Here is a 25,657-nt window from a genome sequence, read left to right on the forward strand (position 1 = left end):
GATGGTTGGCGGGGTGAGATTTTCTCGGTCAGTCATTACTTTTTTTCAGAACTTGCATAGACCCCCTAACCTCCAGATTGGAATTTAAACTAAACGTTGAAGAATAGTAGGTGCAGTTAACCTGATGCTTTGCAACATGTTTGCACAATTGTTCACTGTAGCTGAAATCATCTCAATACTCCTATCAATAATGGACATAAATATGGCAGTGATGTATAGAATATAGATCCTTGTATAGAAAAAATTGCTTGCGTATGTAGAGTACCCTAATATTTCAGACCTACAAGGCAGGACTGTTACCCATTTGCAGATTTGTTTAGTTTGTGTTGAATTACTTCTTTTTATATGCATTTCAGTATTGCATTATTACTGCTTGTAAAGTAACTCTTCCTTTTTCGTTTTTAAGTTTCAACTCTCAACATGGATGTTTCCCCCATACAAAGCACAGTGAAAATAGGAAACAATATCACTATTATATGCACAGTTACTGATAATGAAATCCTGAACTTCACCTGGGAGTACCCTGGTAGGGAGGTATGTATTATTCTTAATCATAACCAGCCTAGTTCTTGTCTCTAATTTAGGAAAGATACTGCTGCTCAGCCACCTACAATGGTTTACATTTCTTAGGGTAATATCTTCTCATCTGATATGTAAGACACTGCGTTGAAAACAATTATTGTTAAGTGCTCTCTGTGACATCTTGTCCCAATTGGCACAGGTCAGAGACAGCAATAAAACCAATTTAAACTCTTTTTCATTGTAGCACACATCTATTGTGTTTTTTTTTTGCATAACAGGCAGGAAGGCACGCTGTTTTAGAACACTCAGTTACATCTGGTAATTCTGTAAGTTCTGTTCTGCATATATCAGACGCCACAATGGAGGACTCGGGAACCTATACTTGCACAGTGGAGGAAGTGTATTCTGGAGATTATGAAATTAAAGATGTCAACATTACTGTTCTAGGTATGAACACACATTGAGTTTAAAGGGAATGTTTTAGATGCTTACATATATTGTAATATTAATATTTTGTTCTGAACTATAAACATACTTTTTTTTATTTATTTTTTTTAGAATAAATGAAATGTTGCAAACAAATAAATACAATTTTGTTTTTTTTCCGTTGCCTGATTCGTTATGAGTTATGTTGGGAATAGCTTTTGCTGTGAATAGGCTTAAATAGACAAAGAACACTACCCTCCCTCTTTATTCATGACCTGGATTTTCAGTTTGACAGAAGTGATCAAAAACCAAGTTGATCAAGCAGGCAATGCTAGATATAATAGAAAGAAAGGTGTTCTCATTAATGTTGTTCTCATTAATCTGGTAATGGGTGACATCTGTAAAACTAGGTTTTCCCTTCACTTTCTATCCTGCAAAGTTTTATGGCCACTAGGCCATTTATGGGGTGGGCGGAAGCACACTTGGCCCGACCCGCCCTAATGGTCTCGCTCACCACCAGGGAACGCCCCTTTAAAAGTGAACTCTCTCTCCCCGCATGCATTGCGGAGGAGAGGGATTGACCTTCAGGGAGCTTTACCTATTTACCACGGTGGCGGAACTGCAAGGGGGTGGCACCAGCGCTCCGGCGAGTTGCCGGCCGGCATTAGGCAGTATCCTATTACCCCTCAAAGTCAAAATAGTCAAAATGTAAAATAAAATGTTAATGGTATTGTTATTACCGAGATAATCTATAATCTGTGGGCCTCCCCAAAAGGACTAGGTATATGAAAATGTGACTTTATCAACCAAGACAAGTATATAATCAAAGACTGGAGGTTTTTCCACAAAACAAGATATACGGACAGATACCCCACAGCCCTACCTCACTAGTTCCCAACTCTGACTCAAACAGCAATAGATCTATACTGCACTAGTTCCCTAACTGCTCAGCAGGGCATACATTTTCACTTGTGACACTAGACCCACTAACCTATTACTGATGACCATCTCATGATTTTTTTTATGTATAGGAACTGCTTGTTAGCATTATTATGGCAATTAACTGTTCCGCTGTTAATGAGGGTTCTGACAGAAAAAAGGTATTATTCTGAAGAATAACTTGACCTTATACTTGATACTGCAACTTGACAACTTCAATTCCCGTTACCACAATGGTGCTCCAAAGCATAAGCATGATGCCTATATGCAAGACCCCCTGATTCCTAATAATAAGGGGATATGATTAGGTAGCATTCCATGTTAGCTTTAAAGTAATGGAGGATATAATGTGCAAAACCCAACAAAATATGTTGACAAAAATATCTCCTATTTTCATGGATTGCTGAAGACCTAAAAATTAATTGTAAGCAATTGTCTCCCATATGGAACATCCAGTAGCTATCATATGCTAATGGTTTTTCCTTTTTGTAATCATTAGAAGATTGTGATTTGTGTGTTGTACTCCATTATATTAGAACAGTATAGCTGTTTTAGTATTGCTTGTTGATGGACACATTAGACTGGAAAAAGTAAAGCTTACCGTGGTACACATAGTCTAAACCAGGGGGTTTCAAGTTCCGTCAGGCCACTTGCAGTACAAATTTTAGTAAAAACAGTACATTTCTGAATTTTTAATATCCTTCTTCACTTCATTTACTGTTGTCTCTTGGAGAAATATAAAAAAATGTTTGTGAATCCTGACCACCGAGGACAGGAGTTGAGGACCCATGGTTTAATGCTATAATAAGTGTATTACTACATAGTGAAAAAACTTTCCATCTACTGGCACTCTGGTTTGTGGTCACTTATCATTTGCCCATCACTGAAAACACCAGCTTAATATTATGGTTGTAATATGGTTAGTCCAAGGAAGAGCAATGCAATTTCAATTATTATTAAACTAAAATCTAACAGGATGTTGCACGTTTGCACTAAATATTTGACAATGAATATTTTAGGCAGAGCTAGGAAAAATACAACAATGTACATACATACAACACATACAAAAACTTTCCCATGTAAAATTAATAAATAGATATGCTGGTACAGAATTTGTAAGGGAGGAACCTACCTTGTTTCCCCGAAAATAAGACCTACCCCAAAAATAAGCCCCAGCATGAATTTTCTGTATATTTGAGGATGCTTGAAAAAAATCCCTACCCTGAAAATAAGCTACAATCTATATATAAATACATGGTCAAGGGGTGCTCATTTAGGAAAAGCGCTATTGCTAGACATTAGAAACTTGGGGCCAATGGTTTTGAAGGAAATGGAGTCACAAGAAATTAAAGATGGAATTCAGGGTTTGGAGAGTTATGATGATGTTCCAGAAGATGATGACATGACTATATTTGAATAAATGTTGATTTTTTTTGTTCAAGAAAAAATGTTGATCTTTGTTCATGAAAAAATAAGACATCCCCTGAAAAAAAGACCTAGTGCATTTTTGAGCAAAAATTAATAAAAGGTACTGTCTTATTTTCGGGGAAACAAGGTATCTGCCTTTGCATAACTGTTGTATAATTTAACCTAGATAAGGGGTACGTGAAGATGAACATGGAAGGCACATTACAGCCTATTAATCTACATCAAAGTACATCCATTGTGGTATCCATCGAATCTTACCCTAAACCTACCATCGAGTGGCTAAAAGGGGACCATTTGTTAACTGGAAATAACAATAGCCTTGTGAACATTGAGACTGAGAAAACTGATGAAAACACGTGAGTTTTTGAATATCTTCCCCCTGATTTCTGTTCTAAGCAGTTCTTTGTTTTTGGGGTAAATGTCAATGTGCTTTGTGGGGTTATATGAATGCCCAAAGCCAATGTTCAGTAATATCTACCAAGAAAATAGGTAGGATATGATAATGAAGTATCATTGCAAAAAGTTGGTGGTGTGGCTAATTAAATTAGAATGTCTTAAACTGAATACACATGTTCAAACGTAATTATTATTATTTTATCTAAATTTTATAATATATCAAAAATTTAATATTGAATATATACTATAAGCACTACACCAGTGGCAGTCTCCCATAAGCCTCAGATTCAGCAATGATGCAAAGGAAGAGCCTGCTGCAGGATTTAGCCATGATGGGAAGAGTTAGAAGGCTTTGCAGAAGTCTGAGTATCCGTTTGGTCATTCTAAATGCCCCCTGCACACCCTACCCAGAAAGGACAGTGTTGGCAACATTGTAATTGCCTGTTCTACCTGTTCCAGTCCTTGGGGCAGTGTTGTGCTTTGTGTTCCCTCAAGGAAGCTCAATTCAGCCAATATTCCCCACACAAATCAAGTCATTGAGCCACTTCACATAGTTGCATGTGTCGGTGATCTTGATCACCAACACATGATGGAATGGTTGGTGTTATTGCTTGTTTTTTTTTTAGATAAATGATTTTATTGGTGATTTGGACAGCCTATAATATTGGACACTCAAAAGACTTGCTGAAGCTACTGAAATAGGACTCACAAACAATGAGTGATTTCCAGGTTTCCAGTGTTTAAAAAATGTAATTTAGAGTATTTAACCAATCCGAATAATTTTTAATTAGGATATGATAGACTTAGGGTCCTATTTTTAAAGCCAAGATTTTGTTTTCCTTTAGAGCTGGGGACATGTCAGAGATGTCATCAGTTACCACTTTACTGAGACAAACTAATGGTATAAAAGACGTTGATTGTAGAACTGGGAAGAGTTTAACCTAACATTTATGCAACCAACATTTGAATTTCAGATATGTTACTACATTGTCACTTGTGAGGGTCAAAGAACAAGATGGAGGTTCTTATACTCTGAAAGCCTATAACGAGGACGATTCTGCCAACATGACATTTAACCTTCAGATAAATGGTGAGTAATCAATACTTTTATCACCATGAACACTGTCAGAAACCTGCTCAATAGTTTTAAATTGAACTTTTCAGTATACAGTATTTATGTCTGTGTTAATAAATTCCTCTTAAATCACAGTTTAAAAAATTTAAATCAAAAATGTAAAAAATTATAAAAAAAATAAAAAATTATCATAAAAACAGTCCTCAACTCTATACTAATGTTTTGCATATATTAGTATGCTTCAGAAGGAAGCAACTCCTCGGTCTCTTCTTCCCAGGTGATTTAACCGCAACATTGCAAGTTTATAACAAAAGTCTGGAAAATTACTTATAATTTATGTTATAACAAGCAGTATTTTTTATCTTGGGTTCAAGGTTGATTGATCACATTGTGTACTTCCAGTGCATGGAATAAAAGTTACAGCTAAACTAAAATGTTGAAGTTTTTATGGCTGAACCAGTTCATATGAGAATATTGTTTGGGTTAAACATTTGTGACCCAATCATTATCATCACTTATAGCAGTGGTACAGCTTCAGACCTAAAGGCCAATGCAGAATTAGGATCTATCCCATCCTCCACGTCAACACTCCTTTAAAGTGAAGACATCCCCCTTCACATAAGGAGCACCTCCTAACCTGTCAAATATATGCCCATCCCTTTTATGTTCAAGTTCCTCCTTTCGCATTAGAATTCCCCTAAAATCAGATATACCAACTTTACATGAGAGTCCTCTCCTTCATGACAGTCTCTGCTTTCACATCAAGGACTTCCACCTTTTTATCAGACCCCCCCCCACCCCCACCCCCACCTTTATCCCAGGGTCCCCATCACCACCATATCAGAATGGCCCACAAGTATAACTTCACAGCCACTCACTGTTGTAATTATGAGTGGCAGTGGAGATTTTCTATTGCTGTCTTCTTTTGTTGGGTTCTGACAGACGAGACCTTCTAATGCAGAGATAGAAAGAGAAAGCCAATGGTGGAAGATCTCCTATTTCTGCTTTATCTACAAGAGTAAGCAACCAGAGGATTATCATGAAGATGGCTCCTATAGGAGCAGTAAGGGCCAAGCCTAATTCAAGACTTCTGCAACCCTACAGCACTAAGTCAAAGTTTACTGCTCTGTACATTTAAGACACCCAATCATAGGCACTGAAGGTAAAGTTTAACGCTAATGGAGGATTAACATAAACAGAACTTTAGTAAATCAACCTATATCCTTATGAAGAATCTCTGAAGCTAATGGTATAAGTAACAAAATGTCTCCATTATATGCATGATTTTTGTTTTGTTTTTTGTATTTAGTGCCAGTTGAAATTAAGGAAATGATTGACAGTCATCCTACAGGAGGTGGACAGATAGTGACATGTGTTGGCAAAGGGATGCCAAGGCCAGATATCACTTGGTACATCTGTACTGAGATAAAAAGGTATGATTTGGTACTACAGTGCTTACTGAAAGCAAATATGGAGCCTGGGATTACAAACCTTTCAAAAAATCCTAGTTCATATCATACAGTCATATATCTAGTTCATATCATACATAGTTCATATTATACAGTCATATATGTAATTGTGTGTCTTCAGTACTCTGATTCAATGATCAGATGCAAGAATGCAGACTTAACCGCAGACAGTAACTTAAAAAGAACTGTAACCAAAGACAGCCTGGCAGCTAGCATTTTGAAGCCCACATTTATCAAAATATTTTTTGTGTAGAATTATGAGGAAAAAACATGATTTCATCTGTGATTTTTTTATTGACAATGTTATCACCAACAGGTGCAGCAGTAAGGGATGGAACCAATGGGAACCTCTACACAACACATCCTCCCAGATTAAGTACGATATGAACATCAGTTATTCACAGCCAGAAAAGTATGGAACCTACTATGTGAAGAGCATTCTCCATGTCCGCAGTATTGAAGATTCCCTCTCCTTACGTTGTTTTGGTGAGAATTATCTTGCAATGAGCCACCATCGTGACGTCACCCTAGTGCCCCATCGTAAGTAGATATCAATCACATGGATGTTTGTTAAAGCAAGTCAAATATACCTTACTAAAAATACAAGTTGCTGACAATAACTAACCCAGGTCCTTCACTGGCTGAACTTTTAAAAGATTTGAATCATTTTGGAAAAGTCTCCTTTTACAAACTAAATATGTCAAAATGCAACATTCTGTATATTGGGATTTCCACAGGTGTTTCATTAGAGCTGAAACATAAGTTTCCCTTTATGTGGGAGTAATGTGCCATACCATACTTATTAAAGGTATTAAATTGACTAATTCCAAATCAGCACTAAATAAGCATAATAACATACGTGTACTTTTGTCAGTTAAGTAAGAAATCCTACAGCTAGATAAAGCTGAATGTGTGTTTCATGCAGTTCCCATACAATTGCCTAAAAATGTATGAGCGTTCACCTTCTTTTGAATCCATATATCTGCTTTATTAAATAACCTAGGATTTTACATAAAGTGTGTATAAGGTCCAAGAGCGTAGAGTAGAAAGAGAGGTATAGGGTGTTCAGATTTGAAAGATTATTACATTGCATCTCTTTTGGTCCAGTTGACACACTGTAATAATGCCAATTCAGATAAACATTAGGCGAAAATGTAAACAACATGTTACCTACTAACAGTCTCTCAACTTTTTGTTGGCCAGCTCTTTAGACCCCTCCCTAAAAGTACCAAACTATCCTTTCATCCAAACCCCAAGGTCAATATGGAAATCTATAATAAATCCAAAAGATCACCAACATATTTTCTGGACTATCCCATGTCCCCTACACTATTGAAGATAGTGAAATTTCTGAAATTTCCCAACTACCTTACTGCAACTGATTACTACAACTGCTTACTAGATCCATTTCAACTGTGCCAAAATAAACATTGGTCTGAGAGGAATGCTAATAAGAGGGTGAAGATTTCCCTTAAAATCTGGAGCAGACTTAACTCACACTCCTTAAATAAAGATTAATTTTTTTCCATTTCAATGCTCTTCAGGATAAAGATATTTGGTTGAAAACGAGAGCTACTTTTAATTTTACTGGATACTGCACTGGTATAAAAACACTTAACCAATAAACATATTTATTATCAAATTTTTCTTCCTTTATCAAATTTCTTACCATTGGAGACAATATCATACTCTATGGTACTACAAGAATGAAGCTAGCATAAGGAAAAAAGTGTAGAAATGTATCTTGGACATTACTGGTTACTTTGCCAAACCAGACCCTGCACTAGCCTTTCTGACAATAAAGATAGAATCCTTTCCCCTCAGTTTAGAGTCTTGGTCTATATTATTCTATCTGCGGCTAGACTCAGAATTGCTGGCCTTTGGCGATCTGAAGCCTCATGAGAGTTGTAAGACGTGATTAGTAGAAATAATGTTCAATATAAGTAAAAAAAAAAAAAACAATACCTAATAACCCTTCTTCTGTTACCAGACTCAATAAAAAATAAACTCTTTGATCGAAGTTAGACAACTCATAACATGTTTCATATAGACTTTAGTAGGGGTCATATAGTCAGGCTGTTAGTTACACTTGCTTAGAGGTTATGTTTAGTTTATTGACTTTGTTCAGAAGGCAATAATACATACTGTATATGGGCAAGTATAATTTTATTTTGTGTGTTTTTTTTTTTTATTTCACCTATATTTGGCTGGCTAATCCAAATTGTGCTTGTTTTTAGATTCTGTATTCAAATATTTTCCTAATTTTCCAAATAATTCCTTGCTATGTCATTTTGTTTTTTTAATGTATATTTACTTTCTAATTTAGTTATATTTATGTTAAAAAATCAATAAAAATGTTTGGGGAAAAATATTAGTTTGATTTCTCTGGCCTAAAGGCCTTTGCCAGCTTTAATCCTGCTCCCAATTATTTTAAAAAATCTCGCTTTGCATACCATTTTGTTTTGGATGAGACTTCTTGCCAGCTGTCTTGGCATGCTTTTCTCTTTGTATGGAAGTGAATAGTCTTTAATACATCAGTTATCGGCCCTGATTCACTAAGCAAAATCGGAGGCTCGGTCACGCATTCGTATTCACGATCGAAAATCGGAAGCCTTCACTCAATTCACCAACTAAATTTCAGGTGCTGGCGTAATCCCGCGGAAGTTAGTAACAGAAAAGAGCTCGCTGCTGGAGCCGCGCATCCCTGGCAGTTTTACACTGGCGAGCTTGCATTAAAAGTCACTGTTCCCTTAAAAAAGCATTCTTTCTAATTACACACGTTACCCTAACGTTACGTTAGCCCTAAAAAAAAAGTTTGTGCTGTTCAAATGTTTAAAACATCTATATGCGCTAAGAAAAAAGCATATTTTAAAATGACTTATTTCTTTCCTGTTGGGCAAGAGTTAACTGAGTTCAGCTCCTCTACATATCGCGTCTATCTAAACGCTTACCATGCCTGATGGGAGGAGCCGCCTGGGGGTAAATCTTGCGACTTTCCGTGGGAGAAGCCTCGGCTTTGCCATCGGACTAGATTTTCCCACAAAAGTCACAAGCACACATATATATATATGATTATTGTAGGATCCTCCCCAACTTTATTTAATTTTTTTAATTATTAGAATATCTGTTTACTGGTGTACAAATCTAAAGGATCATATCAATCAATGATAATGAAATGTCCAATTGCAAAAAAAAACAAACAGCCAACTTTGACAGAGGGAGGGGCTGTTGTTTTGTGTGTTATCCCAATTAATCTATGTTGCTGCATTCGATACTTTGCTTACCATTTAGCACAATAGCTTCTTTTTTTATTTTATTTTACTTTGAATGTTTTAATGTCCATTTTGCAATTTTGAAGTGTTATGTTATTGTGTTTGTGGCCATATTGTTTGATTGAAAAATTCTGCCTTTTCAATGTTTGTGCTGCATAAATATTTTCTAGTCCAGTTTTCTACCCTTGATAGGCCAAAATTGCATATTGGTTTGGTAAGTATTTTTTGAATGCAATATTTGTTGGGTCATTTTGGAACTATTTTGGCTTTACATGGAAGTGTGGGTTTACATGTGTTTTGTTTGCTCTTCTTAATTTTTTTGTCATTTAGGGTGTAGTTTAGTGATGTGTGTTTTTGTTTTTGGTTTTGATGTTTTTTTTATATTTTATTGTGACCTTTTAGCAAATGTTTCTTTTGAATAAAGTTGTTTCTAAAATGTTGTCGTTTATTTTTTGGGGGGTTTGTTGTTATGTGATCTTTCCAATCTCCTAGGACACACAGTTTAAAAAGACAATTGTGATTGTTTTTAAGCTGTTCCTTTCTCTGAATTATTTGTAAGGCTAAAAACAGCACAATTGTCTTGTTAAAACTCAGTTGTTTGATGCGCATAGTTCTGCGCCAAACTTTAGGAGCGTGTAGCTCATAGTTATGTGCCACGGTGGACCCGCTATGTGCGCCTGAACTGTTTTATCAGTTGAAAAATGCACTGCACTTTTGCACAGTCCTCATTAAGGTAAGTTTGTATTTTTTGTGTATATTGCTTGTTTTGCTTCATATGCACTCTTGTATGTATAGACGTGCACATAAAGCCAAACCTGTATGTATGCATTTAGATGTGTGTACATATACATAGAAAAAAGAAATTAGAAGAAGAAATAGGCAAAGAGGGCTTTTTGGACCATATTGCTTCACATTGAAAAGATTTCCTATTTCTTCCTATGATTTCTGATATCATGGGCTTGGCTTCATGGAGGATATTGCTTCTGGTTAAAAGAAGCAATCCACATTTATGTGCTTCCACTACCAAGCTGAGGGGAGTGGGCCAATTATATATAGTGGGCCAAGATCTAAAATGTCATTCAAATCTGCAAAAACACCCTGAAGGGATGGAAAAGCAAGAAAATCTTTGGCTCAAAGTGGATTTGGCCTTGGAACTTTGATATACTAGTACTATTTGTTTTGTGGAAACACCTAAATAATGCATACACTCCACTATTTCACAGCATTAAGTTAAGCAACAACACAACATCTGTTCATTTCTACATCTGATCCTGCTTGTGAGCTTGGCAATCAATGAGCTTTGATGTTGTGCTTGGAACCTGGACCTCCTTCCATCACCATCAGGTGTGTTACAATGAGTATGCAACTCAGCTGGACAACTAATTCACAACCAGTTTGGACAACAAGTGGAAGTGTGTTTGTATACAATAGTGCTAAGATTAGTCAGCACAGCACAATGACAACAAACTTATAACACAACTACAAATGAACACAGGAGTTGTGTGGGGACAGATCAACATGAGTGCAAATGTCAGGCTATAAAAAAAACAAAACAAAAAAAAAAGAAATAAAATCATAACAATTTATTCAGAAAAAGAATATGCACATAACACATTCAAATACCAATATGTGGGTTAAGTAGGAGTTTGGTGTGGAAACCGTGCAGACATTTGTACTCAATACTTGTGGAAAAAATGACAAAGCATTGCTGAAGAATAGCTTAACTACAAAAACTGGCATTACAAACCAAGCACAAAAACATTGCAGCAACAGATGAAACTAACAATCATGAGGATTTATAAATAATCACATCAATGCATAACATCAAAGCAAACTTACCCCCCCCCCCCCTCCACACACACACACAAACCAGTCCAGTTAAATGAGTACTAATTAAAATGCATATGTATTTGTATACATTTAAATGTATTTTGACATACACACACAAGTGAAATCATTAAACGTTCCTTAATACATGTATTATAACGTGTTTGCCTAAAATCCTTTACTAAAATATTTGATTTCTCTAAAGTCAAACTAGAACAAACTATTGTGTGATGACATATTTGAAAGTGCCACTTAGTATATATCCAGCTTGATAGAAATTAGTTTGCAGCCAAAAGAAAAAGTAACAAGAAGTGCAACAAATGTAACGATAAATGAAGCAAGTTTGTGATTGAGTAGGATGTAACATAAAAAAGTAACACGCGCATTAAAGATTCAAACTGACCTGTAAAATGGACTGGAGATGCTCACAGAACAGGGCAGAGATGTGCGCTAATCAATTGCTATCACCTCATCATTGAGGTTAACATTCCTTCTGAATCGCACAGCTGAAAATTATTCGCCTTAATTGACGTATTCGAGATCTTTGCAGGAAACCGGCAGGCGAGTTCACTAGAACTCAGGCCCGACTCGCGCTAATAGAGGTTGCTGACCGGCGCACATGTACGCGCGTCAAGCCTACGCACATTTCATTGATGAATCAGGACCATGAAGTCAGTGTTGCTGACACTGGTGTATTGCACAAGCTGGTGTGATGACACAAATGTTCACTAATAACGTCCATGACAACTTGGACTCACAAAAAGTGGTTTGAAATACACTGGTCTTCATTTAGCCCAGAAAAGGAACACCACTGAGACAAATTCAGCGTATGCAGGGGACAGTGCTGTCCTAAAGCTGAGTATTGCAGAAAAAGCTGCAATTTATTGTTAGAAGCTGCTTGCCAATTGAAAAATAAAAATTCTGTCTTAAATGCTTTATGAGTCATTGACCAAGCATGCAGCAAGCCAGCCCTGATTATTCTGAGTTAGCAGGTTAAATTATCCAAAAAAATGGTGATGCTTATGTGCAAATCTTTACTTTTCCATAATATTTATTAAATTTATTGGTGCCTTTGAAATTCCCCAAGCCTCTGTCTCCTTGCATGGCATGGCTCCTTTTCTCCCCCTTCCTAACCTCCCTACGTAACCTTTTATATGGCTGCTGGGGAAGGAGGGGAAGGCAAATACTGAAGTGTGTCATTTAGGTCTGGTGGAGCTTCTTTTATCACGTCTAAGATGATGGCTTTTGGCAGCAGTCTAGGCCTTCTAGATTGCTGCACATGGAAGATTTTTTATAGTCTATTTTATACATACATACAGTGTTTTGTACATTGCTATGAGATGATTTTTGTTATAATGAATGGCCTGGTGACAGGTGCTCTTTTCTATCTATTCTAATCTTTCTATTCTGTTTCCACAGATTTGCCTTTTAAAGTTGTGTTCATATCTGCTATTGTGGGACTGGTTGTTTTGGCTGTAATATTCCTTATAATACTCATCATTTTGTGGAAAAAGGTAAGTGTTGCTCTGCTGTTTTATTATTGACTAAATATTATGTTGTCATATTGTGTGATAACAAGTCAGCACTTTTATTTCTTTGTCTACAGAAACCTCGCTATGAAATCCGGTGGAAGGTTATTGAATCAGTTAGCTCTGATGGCCATGAGTACATCTACGTGGACCCTCTGCAGCTGCCATATGACTCCAGCTGGGAGATTTCAAGGGACAAATTAGTTTTAGGTAAATGCCAAACTTGTTTTATAAGTGGACTCCATATAACATAGGGCTCTTAACAGTCAAAACAGAACATGAAAGCCTTTTCTACTGACCAGTGAGGACTTTAGTTTAGAAACCGTAATTAGATGTTTGAATGGCAACACTAACAATGACAGACAAGTTGTCCCACACCAGAAAAAGTTTAGTAGCTTGGAATACTAGTATGTTGGTCAGCAAAGTGGGAAAAAAATAAATGGAGGTCTTTATTAGAGCATATCTTCATCTATAAATTCAATATGTAGAATGATTTTGAATAAATTGGTGGCACAGTTGTTTATTTTTTAATGCTGTCTAACTTTCAAGTCTATTTGTACCCTAATTCATTTGAAATGATGGACCTGGGTTGACACCTTTCAGGCTTATGTTAATTGCATAATTGTAACATCATTTTAAAACACTTTTAGATCATTAGGAATTTATTGACATAATCATTGGACTTGTAGTTGACCTCCTTCTGATCTGCATTTGACCTGCTTTAATTGGGATTTGCTTTCTGTATATAATGTCACTCTAATGCAGTGCTAGGTATTGTAGATAAGTAGCACACATTGGCCCTGATTTATTAAAGTTCTCCAAGGCTTGAGAGAATACACTTTCATCAGTGAAGCTGGGTGATCCAACAAACCTGGAATGGATCTGGTCCAGGATTGAAAACAATTTCTAACAAATAGCTTACAAATATCTTTACTTTTTGGAAATTCATTCCACGTTTGCTGGATTACCCATCTTCACTGATGAAAGTGTATTCTCTCCAGCCTTGGAGAACTTTAATAAATCAGGGCCCTTAAGTCTTGCACATATCACTAGATACCACTTTATCTTTAATTTAGTACCATAAGGTATCTATAATGTCTGTATTTTCAAAATGTGCCCAAAAAAGGCTAAAGGCTATAAAAGGAGAATATCTGCCCATACATAATACAAGCAGTATTTAGTAATGTTCAAGTCTAAAGATGCGTTTGTTACAAGATATAACTACATGTGTAGCTCATTACATAGGCCACTGGTTTTATCTGCTTAGGTTTATCCATCAACCACTAGTGATTGATCGCTAGTTATTTACATAGCAAGGCTAAACTGCTAAAAGATACCATAGCTCTAGTCTAATAAGGGGACTGCCAGTGATGAATGTCTTTCATGAAATTAAAGAGTGTGGATTTCCCTTCTGCAACTTTTTGCTTTAACCTTGCATAGGGTTCTAAAACATGTCCATTTTGTTGGTTAGTAAAGTTGAGTGCTGGGGATTGTTGTCTTATGTTGTACACACCTCTTCCCCCTATTAAATTGCTATGGGTTTACATAAATTGTACTTTATTTTTGTACAGTTGTGAAATTTTAATTTCTTCTTTGTTAAATAAAATGTGAACATATGTTTGTAAAATTGCAGTATCTTTTAAACATATGGCTCTGGAACTGCTTCATCTCCCACTTAAATTACACTGCCAGTGTTAATATTCCCAGGCATATGCTGCACACTAACTATCTTATATAAATATATCTTTTCATTAGTTGTATAACTTTAAATGACATTCCAATAATATTTAACTGCAACCATTTCATGTTACATCAACCCTAACTTTCAGGATTAGGGATGCAGTAGAGGAAATAATACTATGCTTTCTTTTAAGGCCCAAATTTATCTTTTGGCAAAGGAATGCAGAGCCATCGCAAATTGTGCTTTTTCTCTTTTAAACTATAATGTTTCCTTTTAAAAATGCTAGTTGGCTGGCTGCCATGTGGACTCCCTGTCCCAACAGTCCCAAATATTCTGGAGGAAGTTTAGATGATTGGTTCTGGTCAGACTGAAGGTATCATGTGGGGGAAAAAAGCAAATTACTTTGAAGAAATCCATTCCAGGTTTGCTGGATCACCCAGCTTTACTGATTAAAGTGTATCCTCCCCAGCCTTGGAGAGCTTTAAAAAATCAGGCCCACTCACTCTAGTCTTTACCCATGGTGATCTGTGTTCTAGCACCTGTACAGAGTTTTTGACATATAGTTTTTGTCGAAACGGTAATGACTGTAAACCTTGTGCCCCTACCATCACAACAAGTGCTCAATAGGCCTTAAAAGTCAGAATTTTAGTCCTGTCACCATTCCCTAGCAAGTTCGACATGACACAGGACAACTGTTTCCAATTTTTTTCCTACATGGTTCATTCTTTGCATTTGGTTCACAATAATATTAAATTGTCATCACCTCTGTTCACACATTCCACAACTGGCTCACTAAAAGCTGTAGTGACTCATTAGTGGCTTTATTGCTGGTTGCTCGTTATGCTTTATTGCCAATGGAAAAAAGAGGCGGCGTATAGCTACATAATGGGAATGCAGATTGCTTCTTTGCAGTAAGATGTCAATAGTAAAATAAAACTGCAGCTATCATTATCTCCATGTGCTGCACACTAGGCTGACAGTGAGTTGGCAAAGAGTGCCTCCAAGTGGTTAGTTGTGGGTATAGCAATGAGCCAGTAGGAATTCAAGAAACATTCGCTTTAGAAGTATTTACACCCCTCAAAATATTCAATAAATACAACACAGCATATTTCTAACTATCCAGTATATACAAAACTTTACAGTACACAAAGTACTACACCACTGACAGCTTGTAAACATCTGTCCTGAAGAATGACTATTTTCTCCATTAAAAAACACGTTCAGCATATAATAATGTGGTGATGTAATATAACATGATCATAACAAGACCAAGGGTCTTCTTCTTCCAACCTTGAGTATCCCACCAAATCAATTGTGTGTGCACCTCACAAGAGGAAATCCATTGATGGTGTTGCGAATCACATATTTTTAATTGTTTTAAAGGTCGAACGCTTGGATCTGGGGCCTTCGGTAGAGTTGTTGAAGCTACAGCTCATGGATTAGGCCATGCTCAATCAACCACAAAAGTAGCTGTGAAAATGCTGAAATGTAAGTTTCTGAAAAATGAGAGCACAAAACAAAATCTGTTATGTATTAAATGTTATGAAACAAAGAATGTTTATTTACTAATACACCTATGCTGTGTTTTACAGCAACTGCCAGGAGCAGTGAGAAGCAAGCACTCATGTCTGAGCTGAAGATTATGAGTCATCTAGGTCCACATCTAAATATTGTTAACTTGTTAGCTGCATGTACCAAAGGAGGTAATTTATATTGTTCTATTGATTACATTTTTCTATTTTTGCATACTCCAAGGCTTACAAAGGGCATTTTAAAATATTAAAGGCCCAGACAAATACAGAAATCTACAGGAGATACTAATTCTAAACTGCTGTATGGTATTAGCTAGTTAAAGGGTCAATTGTCTCAAAACCTAGGGCTGTAGGTTGCTGATGGCTGTATAACATATATATTTTTGGAGTTTCTGCGTTTGTCTCAGACAACCTCTCAGAGGACTTTGAAACCTTATGAATATATTATGGGAAAAAGCAAAAAGAAGAAGATTAAGAACTAGGCTAGTGGACCCCTTAACCCAGAAAATGTATTTGGGAGTCGTTTATTCATTAGACTGGGGACCATATGGCCTTGCCAGATTCACCAAATGTGAATATAGTGGAATGTCCCTTTAATTTATTTCAGTGTGTTAGTTACTGTCAGTATTCTGCAAACTGCTGAAGTTATTGTAAAGATTGCATGGTTAGGGTTTGTGATCTGCTAAATAAGAACTGGGCATTATAAAAAAGGGAAAGCATATTTCCTGTTTTCTTATAAAATTGGGAAACTCTTACAGCTAAAGCTAAATCCATACAGCAGTACAGCTATAACACAAGTTAATATTCACAGTTATAGTACATAAAGTTCCAGTGACACAAAGTAGCTCTCGCTGGTACTACTGACTTCATGGCCCTGATTTATGAAAGCTCTCCAAGGCTAGAGAGAATACACTTTCATCATTGAACTGGGTGATCCAGAAAACATGGAATGGATTTTTAAAAATAATTTGCTATTTGTTAGCAGATGTTTTGAATCCTTGACCAGATCCATTCCAGGTTTGCTGGATCACCCAGCTTCACTGATGAAAGTGTATTCTCTCCAGCCTTGGAGAGCTTTCATAAATCAGGGTCCATATAGCATACTAGGCTAATTGAGTCAGTGTAATCTGCAACTAACTGCTTGAATTAAACCAAAAAAAGGAATGTTGAAGAGACTCTATCACCAATTCAAAATATTTGCAGGTAAAGACACTATAAAACCAAAAGTTTTTAACCTTGGTAAACATTCCACGTCCCTTTCCTGCCCTCTCTTGCGAATGTATATTTACTCCCTGTGCTGATCTAGCTACTCCTACCATTCACTTTCTTACATACCTTTTAATGTACCTGCCAGGGCAGAAAAGACAGAAAATACAATAGAACAGTTTTTTTCAACCTTATTAACATGGGAGAACACTTTGAAATAACTTTCAGCTCCTTAAGGAACTTACTACATCCAAAACTCAGACATTATTAGTGTGGTCAATAGGAAGAACACCCCCTACATTGTTTTCCTGTTCCCTGAGCATGGAGACCTAGGGGAAGTAGGAGTACTTATAGAACCTACCAACTTACTTCCTCCTAATCTTTAAAAATGATTTAGTCCTCTCATATAATTCTTGTAATATATTTTGCACATTTAACCCCCATACATTCAGAATAATAAACTAAAATATAAAAAATATGTTTCCTTATATTTTTGGATTTCACTTTAATCCAAATCATTGGGGTTGATTTTTTAAAGTTCTCTAAGACTGAAGAAAATAGACTATCAAGGGAATACCTGGGTGATATAACCAACTTGGAATAGATTTCTTAAAAAGCATTTACTATTAGTCAGGGGGAAATCTGAGTGACCCATCAAACCTGCATTGGATATTGTCCAGGACAGAAAAAATTGCCAAAAAATAGCAAATGATTTTAAGAAATCTATTCTAGGTTTGGTGGATCACCCAGGTTCATCCATAATTGTCCTAGTGTGTTTTGTTTAGGCTTAGCATGCTACAGCTATTCTAAAGACCTTTACAAAGCATTTCATGAGCTTTCAACACATTTCTTTCACATTTGATTGCACCTGTACATAAAGGCTGGTATAAGCTTCTATGCTTCTAATTACAGCTTCTGTGCTACCCTTAGATAGAAGATGAAAAAAAGGTGAAAAACTGAAGCAGCAGGACAGGTTCAATTAGATCTGATGTGGGCAGTCTGTTTTAGTACATACAATATTGTGGCAGTTCTTTGGGTTGGACCAATAGAACTGTTTGAGCACCTGTGGTTCAGGTGGGTTAAGCAAACTGTGGTGCAGGTGGGTACCTGTGGTGGGGCTAAGGTCTTGGCACAAGAAAAGTTTAAAAATAGCAATTGTTAAGGGTTCTTTTTAATTTTTTATGTCATGTACTGAAAGGTTTATATATGATTACCCCACATAATGTGGTTTGTGATTTTAATTCATGTCATGCGGTCCATGTTGTTCTTGACAATTTTTGTAGGGGCTCAAAATGACTGATGATCTCCTAATGCCAAGTTGTATATCAAAATAAAATATATACCATTTCTTTGGCTATCAGGACCTATCTACATAGTGACAGAATACTGCAGATTTGGAGACCTGGTGGATTATTTACACCGGAACAAGCACACCTTCTTGCAGTACTACGCTGACAAAAGTAGAAAAGAGAATGAGGTCTACAGTAACACCTCCACAGGAGAGAGAATGTCCGGGTGAGCATTTCATGTTTTTAAAGTTAAGTAAGAAAATGCTATAACTTCTGCTGCCTTGTCCACATGCCAAAGTGAAGGAAAAGCTCTCTGATGGAGCACCGGGATTCTAACCTTTCCTCATTCTAGCAAAAAAAAAAAAAAAAATGAGCATAGATACACTTTTACCTTCCAACACAGAACACTAAAACATACAACTGTTGCAGCTATTGATATGGCTGCAGTTATAATATATGGTTTGCTTTACAATGTGCTCTATGATTCACCAGCTTTAAGGAATGAGAGTTACTTACAGGTCCTAGATTTTGTCTTCACCCATATAAGCATAATAGAAATTGGGGTAAAATCACCCAAATCAATCAATCTTCTTGAAAGGTCCTGACCCTTTACCACTATTAAAAGCAGAAAACTTTTAACTTTTTAATTTAACAGTTTTTTTAACTTTAGCTTTAAACTTTTTTTTAACTTTTTTTGCTTTAACTAATGGTAATATATCCTCCATATGCAATGGATGTCCTCTCACCCAGTTTTTTTAATAAAATGATCATTTCTATATCTTTATAAGTTGACTTGCATATATTAATACACGTTAGATAATCCTACAGGCATCTTTTCATTTTAAAATAAAAAAGGTCAAGTCCTGACCTTCCATTTAAAAAATGAATGTAACTTTTATTTTGAAGTTATTAAATTTGTGCTTTCATTACTCCCAGTAATTGTCTATCATCTCTGATTTATGAATACAGGGCACATCTATGGTACCTGATTTACAGAGCAAAATAGAGGCACGATGTAGAACATAGGAAATCGGTAATGGGGATAAGTTCAACTGTAGAAATACTGTGCACCATGCTTTGCCCTCTGACTACTTTATGTAAGCGCAGATTCCAGAGCTAATATTCTCTTTAAAGACAAACTTTAGGACCAAAGAAAAAACAGTTAATTTGGTGGCACCAGACAGGGAGTGAATAAGGGGTGCTTAGATCCACGTTATATTGATTTTTTGTCTTTTCAGCCATTTTTCAATCCCGATAGACAGCGATGGAGGTTACATGGACATGAGCAAAGATGATATCTACTATGTACCTATGTTGGACCTCAAAGAAGACATTAAATATGCAGAAATTGAACCATCTGGTTATGGAACAACATATGAACTGGAGAGTTACTCCACTTCCGGTCAGTAGAAAGCATACTTCTGCAAAAAAAACCACATATTTAAAATCCACATGGTTACATATACTATTAGCTCTATATTTCTTAGGAAAAACCCTATATTTTAGGAAGTTTTCTTCTAAGAATTGTTTATGCAACGCAAAAACTAGTAGAGGGATTGCATGTAGTTTTAATTAAAAAAAAATCAAGCAAAAATAAAAAATACTAATTAACACAGCTCTGCAATCATGAATATGTTATTAACTATAAGTAGTGTACATACCAATAATATGACCGGGTATCAGCTTCTTACAGTCTGCTGTACAGCAGAGCAGAGGGAATTTTTTTTACAAGAAGCCAGGAGCCAACAGACTCTTTGTATTGTATGACAGAGTTGTGTAAATTATTAAAAACTAAAATTAACTAAACTTAAAAACTAAAATTAACTAAAATGAATAAACTGTATTTAGAAAATGCCAACATTTTATGCAGCACTGTACAGTAATAAGACATTGCAGAAGACCAATACAAACAAGAGAAGGAGAGGTCCCTGCCCCAAAGAGCTAACAATCTTATGGGGGGGGGGGGGTCCTAAGGTGGTCATATACTAATTAGCATTTTAATAAATTAGATGGTAAATTTGATGAAAACATTGAATGCGACAAAAACCTACTCTGAATAGATATTTGATAGACATCTAACATTGATTTTGAATGCCTATTCTTTAGTCAATGGATCAACACTTCACCAGTTAAGTGAACTATTATGGTGGTGAACTGGTTAATGGGATCATCATTTACCATACAAACACTCCACAGATCTGCCAGTTTTAGAACAAAAGGAGATCACTCCGATTGGCTAGTGGTTGTTAAGAGGTGCTACTAGCTGAATTAGGATAAAACGTTGAATGGCCTGCTTGATGAATGCACAGAAATAATCCAGATAAATGGCCATTATCAGGTAGAAATTAATTGATTATCTGGTTGTACACCCATCAACTAGTCTATGGCAGGCTTCAGGACTGAATAGGCAAAAATACAAATCCTGTAACTGTAATCATTTCAAAACTGGATGGAACTACTAATCCTTCAAAAGGGTAAAAAAGCTCCTTTTTATGTTTTTGACATGCAGTTTGTCTGGAGTTGAGATGTTAAAAAAACTGAATAGAGAAACAGGTTTTCTAGCTAATAAATATAACTTCTTACCAATTCTTTGTGCTTAGAACCTTTAGATTTTAAAAGCATAACATGAATGAAAGGTTCATCTAAAGCATGGCACTATGAAATCTTTGTCTTGTTGTACAGACTATTAGATGTGCTATTTATATTCTATATATTTCAAACTAATTATACTTCTTTCTTCTCATTAAAGCTCATGAAAGGACCAATTATTCCACCTTAATAAATGAATCTCCAATCCTTAGTTATACTGATTTAATTGGATTTAGCTACCAAGTTGCTAATGGGATGGAATTTTTGGCTTCAAAGAACGTAAGTTTCTTCAGTTCTCTTTAAACTTAGAGTTAGAATATTGATACATTTGCTGACTACATGTATAGCACTCATGTATTTAGATGACACGGAGTGCCCATTGCCATTTATTTACACTTTTTAAATTATGTTTGCACATTTGAGTAGTGTTTAATATAAATAATTTTGCTTAGCAGCATCACCTATTAAACTGCAATTATAAGAGAAACTTGTCAGCATTGGCAACCTATATATTTCTCAGTACAGTTTTCTGGTGTACTCATTTCATCTTAAAAGTTTATCAAACATAATAATTAAATCATATTATATTGTAAGTTACCAGTCCCTATACACAGGTTACAACACACTCACTGTAATATGGAGAAGCAGTATCGTCACCTTGAGAAAGTGTGTTACCACCTTTTCCCATCTCACTCACATAGGGAAAAAAAGAACACCTCATTTTTATAATAGGATGCATTCCTACTGGCTATTTCCATATATTGTCTCCAGTTTCTTACTTAAAGTGGAGCACTATAAGAATAAACTGTGGACAAAAACTCAGTACATGCACAAATTCTTCACCTCTGTGGACAATGATTGAAAATTACTGATTTTGTATATTGATCTGCAGTGTGTTCATCGTGATTTGGCTGCAAGAAATGTTTTGATCTGTGAGGGAAAGCTTGTGAAGATCTGTGACTTTGGACTAGCCAGAGACATCGTCAGAGACTCCAATTATATTTCTAAAGGCAATGTAAGTGTTCTGTAAGGGCATTTATAGTTATAAAAAAGGATTGTATTTGTAAGATCTTTTAACTGCAGGAGCACCTGTCAGCTGTCTAAATGAATCTTTGTAAATATGTATATATTTTACTAAATAATCACTGCAATTAGTTGTGGCGTAAAGTAAAGATTCAGATTTTATAGTTAAATATGTAAGGAAAGTATCAATTTGTTAAAGTCTATCTAAAGCCAAATATTGATTTGTTTAAGGTAGATTAAGATTGGGTAAAAAAACACCTTTCATTTAACTTTTTGCTGACTTCTGTGTCCCATTGAGATATTTATTTTTTCTTCCCTGAAACACGTGTCCCATTATTAAGATTTACCATCACCTCCTGTTCTGAGAATGTTAAAATTTCCCACAATGGCTGCCAGGACAAAAAAAAGACATTGACTCCCCAGATAAATGTTGACAATTGTTTTAATCCTTCTCTATCCTATCCAAAATAAAAAAAAACAGTTTTACATGAAATACACTTGAACTATTCATTCACTCTTTCTGAAGAAATGTGGAAAGTACCACATAATGCTTCATGTAACAGTTTATTACATGCTTTTGCTGCATCTTCCTTACCACAAAGTTTGCACAAAGCCATCCTCAAGTACTTAAAAGCAAAGTTAAAGCAGAAGTTTGGAATTGCAGATTGCAACTCATTTTCTTATAGCTTTAAAATTGTTGGAGGTGCAGAATGTCAATATAGTGGCAAGTCAATAGGAACTGTCAAAAAGAAAATATTTTCCAATTATTTTATTTAAAATGATTTCATTTATATAAATCTAAAAAGTGCACCAATCTCACAAAAATGCAGGCACTTTTTTTAGTAGCCTGAAGCCTCAGCCTTAGGATAAGTAACGCTTGTATCCCCAGAGGCTGTGGGTTTTCCTTTAATCTCACCTTCATGGTGATGAAGACAGAAGGAGAGGGGTCATCCTCTTCCAATTAAAAAAATAAAAATAAAAAAAAACAAACAAAAAAAAATCTGATGATAGGTCCGCTTTCAAACTGACATGCACAAGTCAACAACTAGTTACTAGTAAACTATTTTCTGTCTTTACCATATTTCCTTTTTTTCATTTTCATGATTCATCACTTTTACTTCATCTTTTTCACTCCACCCATTTGTGTCATACTGGTTTGTATGGGTGATATATACACAAAAGAGCCCATACATGTACAATACAAATCAAAATGCCAACTGGCATCCCAATAATATAACTGTAACTGGCAGCTAGGCACAGAGCAGTCCCTAGAAAAAGAAAGTCATAAAAGTCATAAAAGTCTAAAAGCAAAGCAAACTATCTAAGGGTGAACTTACTCTTTTTATTTGTGGTTTTGTGGCATTGTGGGAACCCGCCAATATGTGCACAAAAGGTGTTCAGACCCTGAACGTAGAGCTATTTTAAGAGATATTAATGAGATATATACCTAAGAATTTGTAAGAATATTTAACTGTTTATTATCTACCATACCAGTCTTTGATGGACTGACATTTTATAAATTACTGCTTCCTTTGTGTTTAGGCCTGTTTTCAGCTGGAGACACACACTTTTTGGATGTTTGCCAATAATAAAGCAAGCTAAAATTGCTTTCCTCTTTTTTAGACTTTCCTTCCTCTGAAATGGATGGCACCAGAAAGTATATTCAACAACCTATACACTACTCTCAGTGATGTGTGGTCTTTTGGAATCCTTCTTTGGGAAATATTCACATTAGGTATGGACTGTCTTTGAATTTGTGATCCTAAAGAGTATTTAAAGAAGGTTTTATGCTGTAATTCTCAGTAAAAAATATATTAAAAATGTATACTGGTGTTAAAAGAAAACCTGTTGTAACGAGGTATGGAAGATCCAATTGTCAATCCTTCCCTCTGAAAACACTAGTTCACTAGCTGTCAACGTGATCCAATGGATTCTTTTACTGAGCAAAAATGAGTATTCACACTTTCCAAATCTGAATGCTTATGCCAAGTAATTATCTTAAAAGCTAGAATTATGAGACAGCCAGGTAACCTGCATGTTTAGAAGGACATCAATAATGGAAGCCCTAATAATATACTCATTACACGTTTACTTTATTTGGCAATATGGTGGAGTGGAATAGAATATTATCCATTAAATAGGATTTACAAGTTGAGCTTTAAAGTTAAGAAAAAAGCAAGTCCCCTTTTGATTGGCCTCCGGTGATGTTACAAAATGAAAAGGGGCCATCTTCTAAAAAAACCTCTATATAGCTGTACATTAAATTACATGTCTCAAATTAAATCTGAACTGATTCTTGTATTCTTATGGATGCACTGCAAAACATTGCACATCCTGTTTACCAAAGGCATCACAGCTGGTAAAATTTAGGAGATCTGACAGATCTCTTGCCTGTAGAACCAAGGACTTGCAGGTTGAATGCTTTGGATGTTTTTTTTATAGAAGGGGTTACAATAAACCAAATTTCACTCAGTATATAATTAAGGCTGCAATTATCGATGTCTGCTAAAACTGCTTTTGTAAATGAAAAGCAATTATGAGATTGATTGACTTTACATTGGGGTTTATGTATCAAACTTTTGTGGGTGAAAATGTTAGTTTTGCAGCACAGGAGCTGTTAGCTGAAATTTAAATTCCATTAAGGCACGTGAATTTAAATGTTTCATCAATATTTTCTGCTTTAATAAAGTAGATCTGTCTATTTTATGTTAACTATGGCAAGATGTGTTCCTTCAGCAAATTCTAAAACCTACTTTTAAATTCACTTATAATTACTTTTTCTCTTTAAAATGAGATTCCATTGTCACTTGCAAGGTAAATCTGCTTTCTTATAAAGGAAGGATACATTACATGCATTTAAAGGGATGGATCAATTTATAGACAGAGCCTTTGATTGTCTGACTTTACCTGAACATCAGGTCAATTATTGAAGGAATAGGTTAAAGGGCATCTATAGTCTATAGTTGCTATATATTTGCCGCACCACTTTTTACATCTCGGAACAGAAACCTTTGAAAAAAATGTACTTGAAGTTAAACTTATCTTCAGTTTTTAACAGCCTTTTAACATCTCCATAGGTGGGACACCCTACCCAGAACTGCCAATGAATGAGCAGTTTTACAACGCTATAAAGAGAGGCTATCGGATGTCAAGACCTACATACGCTTCAGAGGAAATGTAAGTATAAAATCTTGATCGATATCTTTTTTACAATTCTTGCCTGCTTAGAGTTTGTTATTTTTTTCTTTCCCTAGCCCTGTTGTAAAATCCAATCTTATTTTTAGGTGATTATATTAGTATACTAAAGTATTACAGTTTTCACCAGAACAGGAGTATAAATGAACTCGTCCAAAGTGGAGACCTGTTCCAGTGATAGATGATATAGATTTTATTAACACTTACTTTCAGGACTTCAGGGAACCCCTGCTATATTTACTATATCTACAGCTCACAG

The 25,657-nt window shown here is 35.7% G+C and overlaps 1 protein-coding gene across 1 annotated transcript in view; it reads left to right on the forward strand.

Annotated features, from left to right (window-relative positions):
• Nucleotides 1-25,657, forward strand: part of PDGFRB (platelet derived growth factor receptor beta) — a 74,246-nt gene that overhangs the window by 42,468 nt on the left and 6,121 nt on the right. Inside the window, exons 6-21 of the mRNA XM_072400562.1 lie at nucleotides 407-534; nucleotides 801-969; nucleotides 3,482-3,671; nucleotides 4,686-4,801; nucleotides 6,096-6,219; nucleotides 6,572-6,795; nucleotides 12,774-12,868; nucleotides 12,961-13,093; nucleotides 15,948-16,052; nucleotides 16,157-16,267; nucleotides 18,664-18,817; nucleotides 19,830-19,993; nucleotides 21,341-21,459; nucleotides 22,073-22,195; nucleotides 23,827-23,938; nucleotides 25,281-25,380. Of these exons, the coding sequence (XP_072256663.1) occupies nucleotides 407-534; nucleotides 801-969; nucleotides 3,482-3,671; nucleotides 4,686-4,801; nucleotides 6,096-6,219; nucleotides 6,572-6,795; nucleotides 12,774-12,868; nucleotides 12,961-13,093; nucleotides 15,948-16,052; nucleotides 16,157-16,267; nucleotides 18,664-18,817; nucleotides 19,830-19,993; nucleotides 21,341-21,459; nucleotides 22,073-22,195; nucleotides 23,827-23,938; nucleotides 25,281-25,380 (2,167 nt within the window). The remainder of the gene's footprint in view (nucleotides 1-406; nucleotides 535-800; nucleotides 970-3,481; nucleotides 3,672-4,685; nucleotides 4,802-6,095; nucleotides 6,220-6,571; nucleotides 6,796-12,773; nucleotides 12,869-12,960; nucleotides 13,094-15,947; nucleotides 16,053-16,156; nucleotides 16,268-18,663; nucleotides 18,818-19,829; nucleotides 19,994-21,340; nucleotides 21,460-22,072; nucleotides 22,196-23,826; nucleotides 23,939-25,280; nucleotides 25,381-25,657) is intronic.

Source organism: Pyxicephalus adspersus, chromosome 2, assembly GCF_032062135.1.
Source record: "Pyxicephalus adspersus chromosome 2, UCB_Pads_2.0, whole genome shotgun sequence".
Classification (NCBI taxonomy): Eukaryota; Metazoa; Chordata; class Amphibia; order Anura; family Pyxicephalidae; genus Pyxicephalus; species Pyxicephalus adspersus.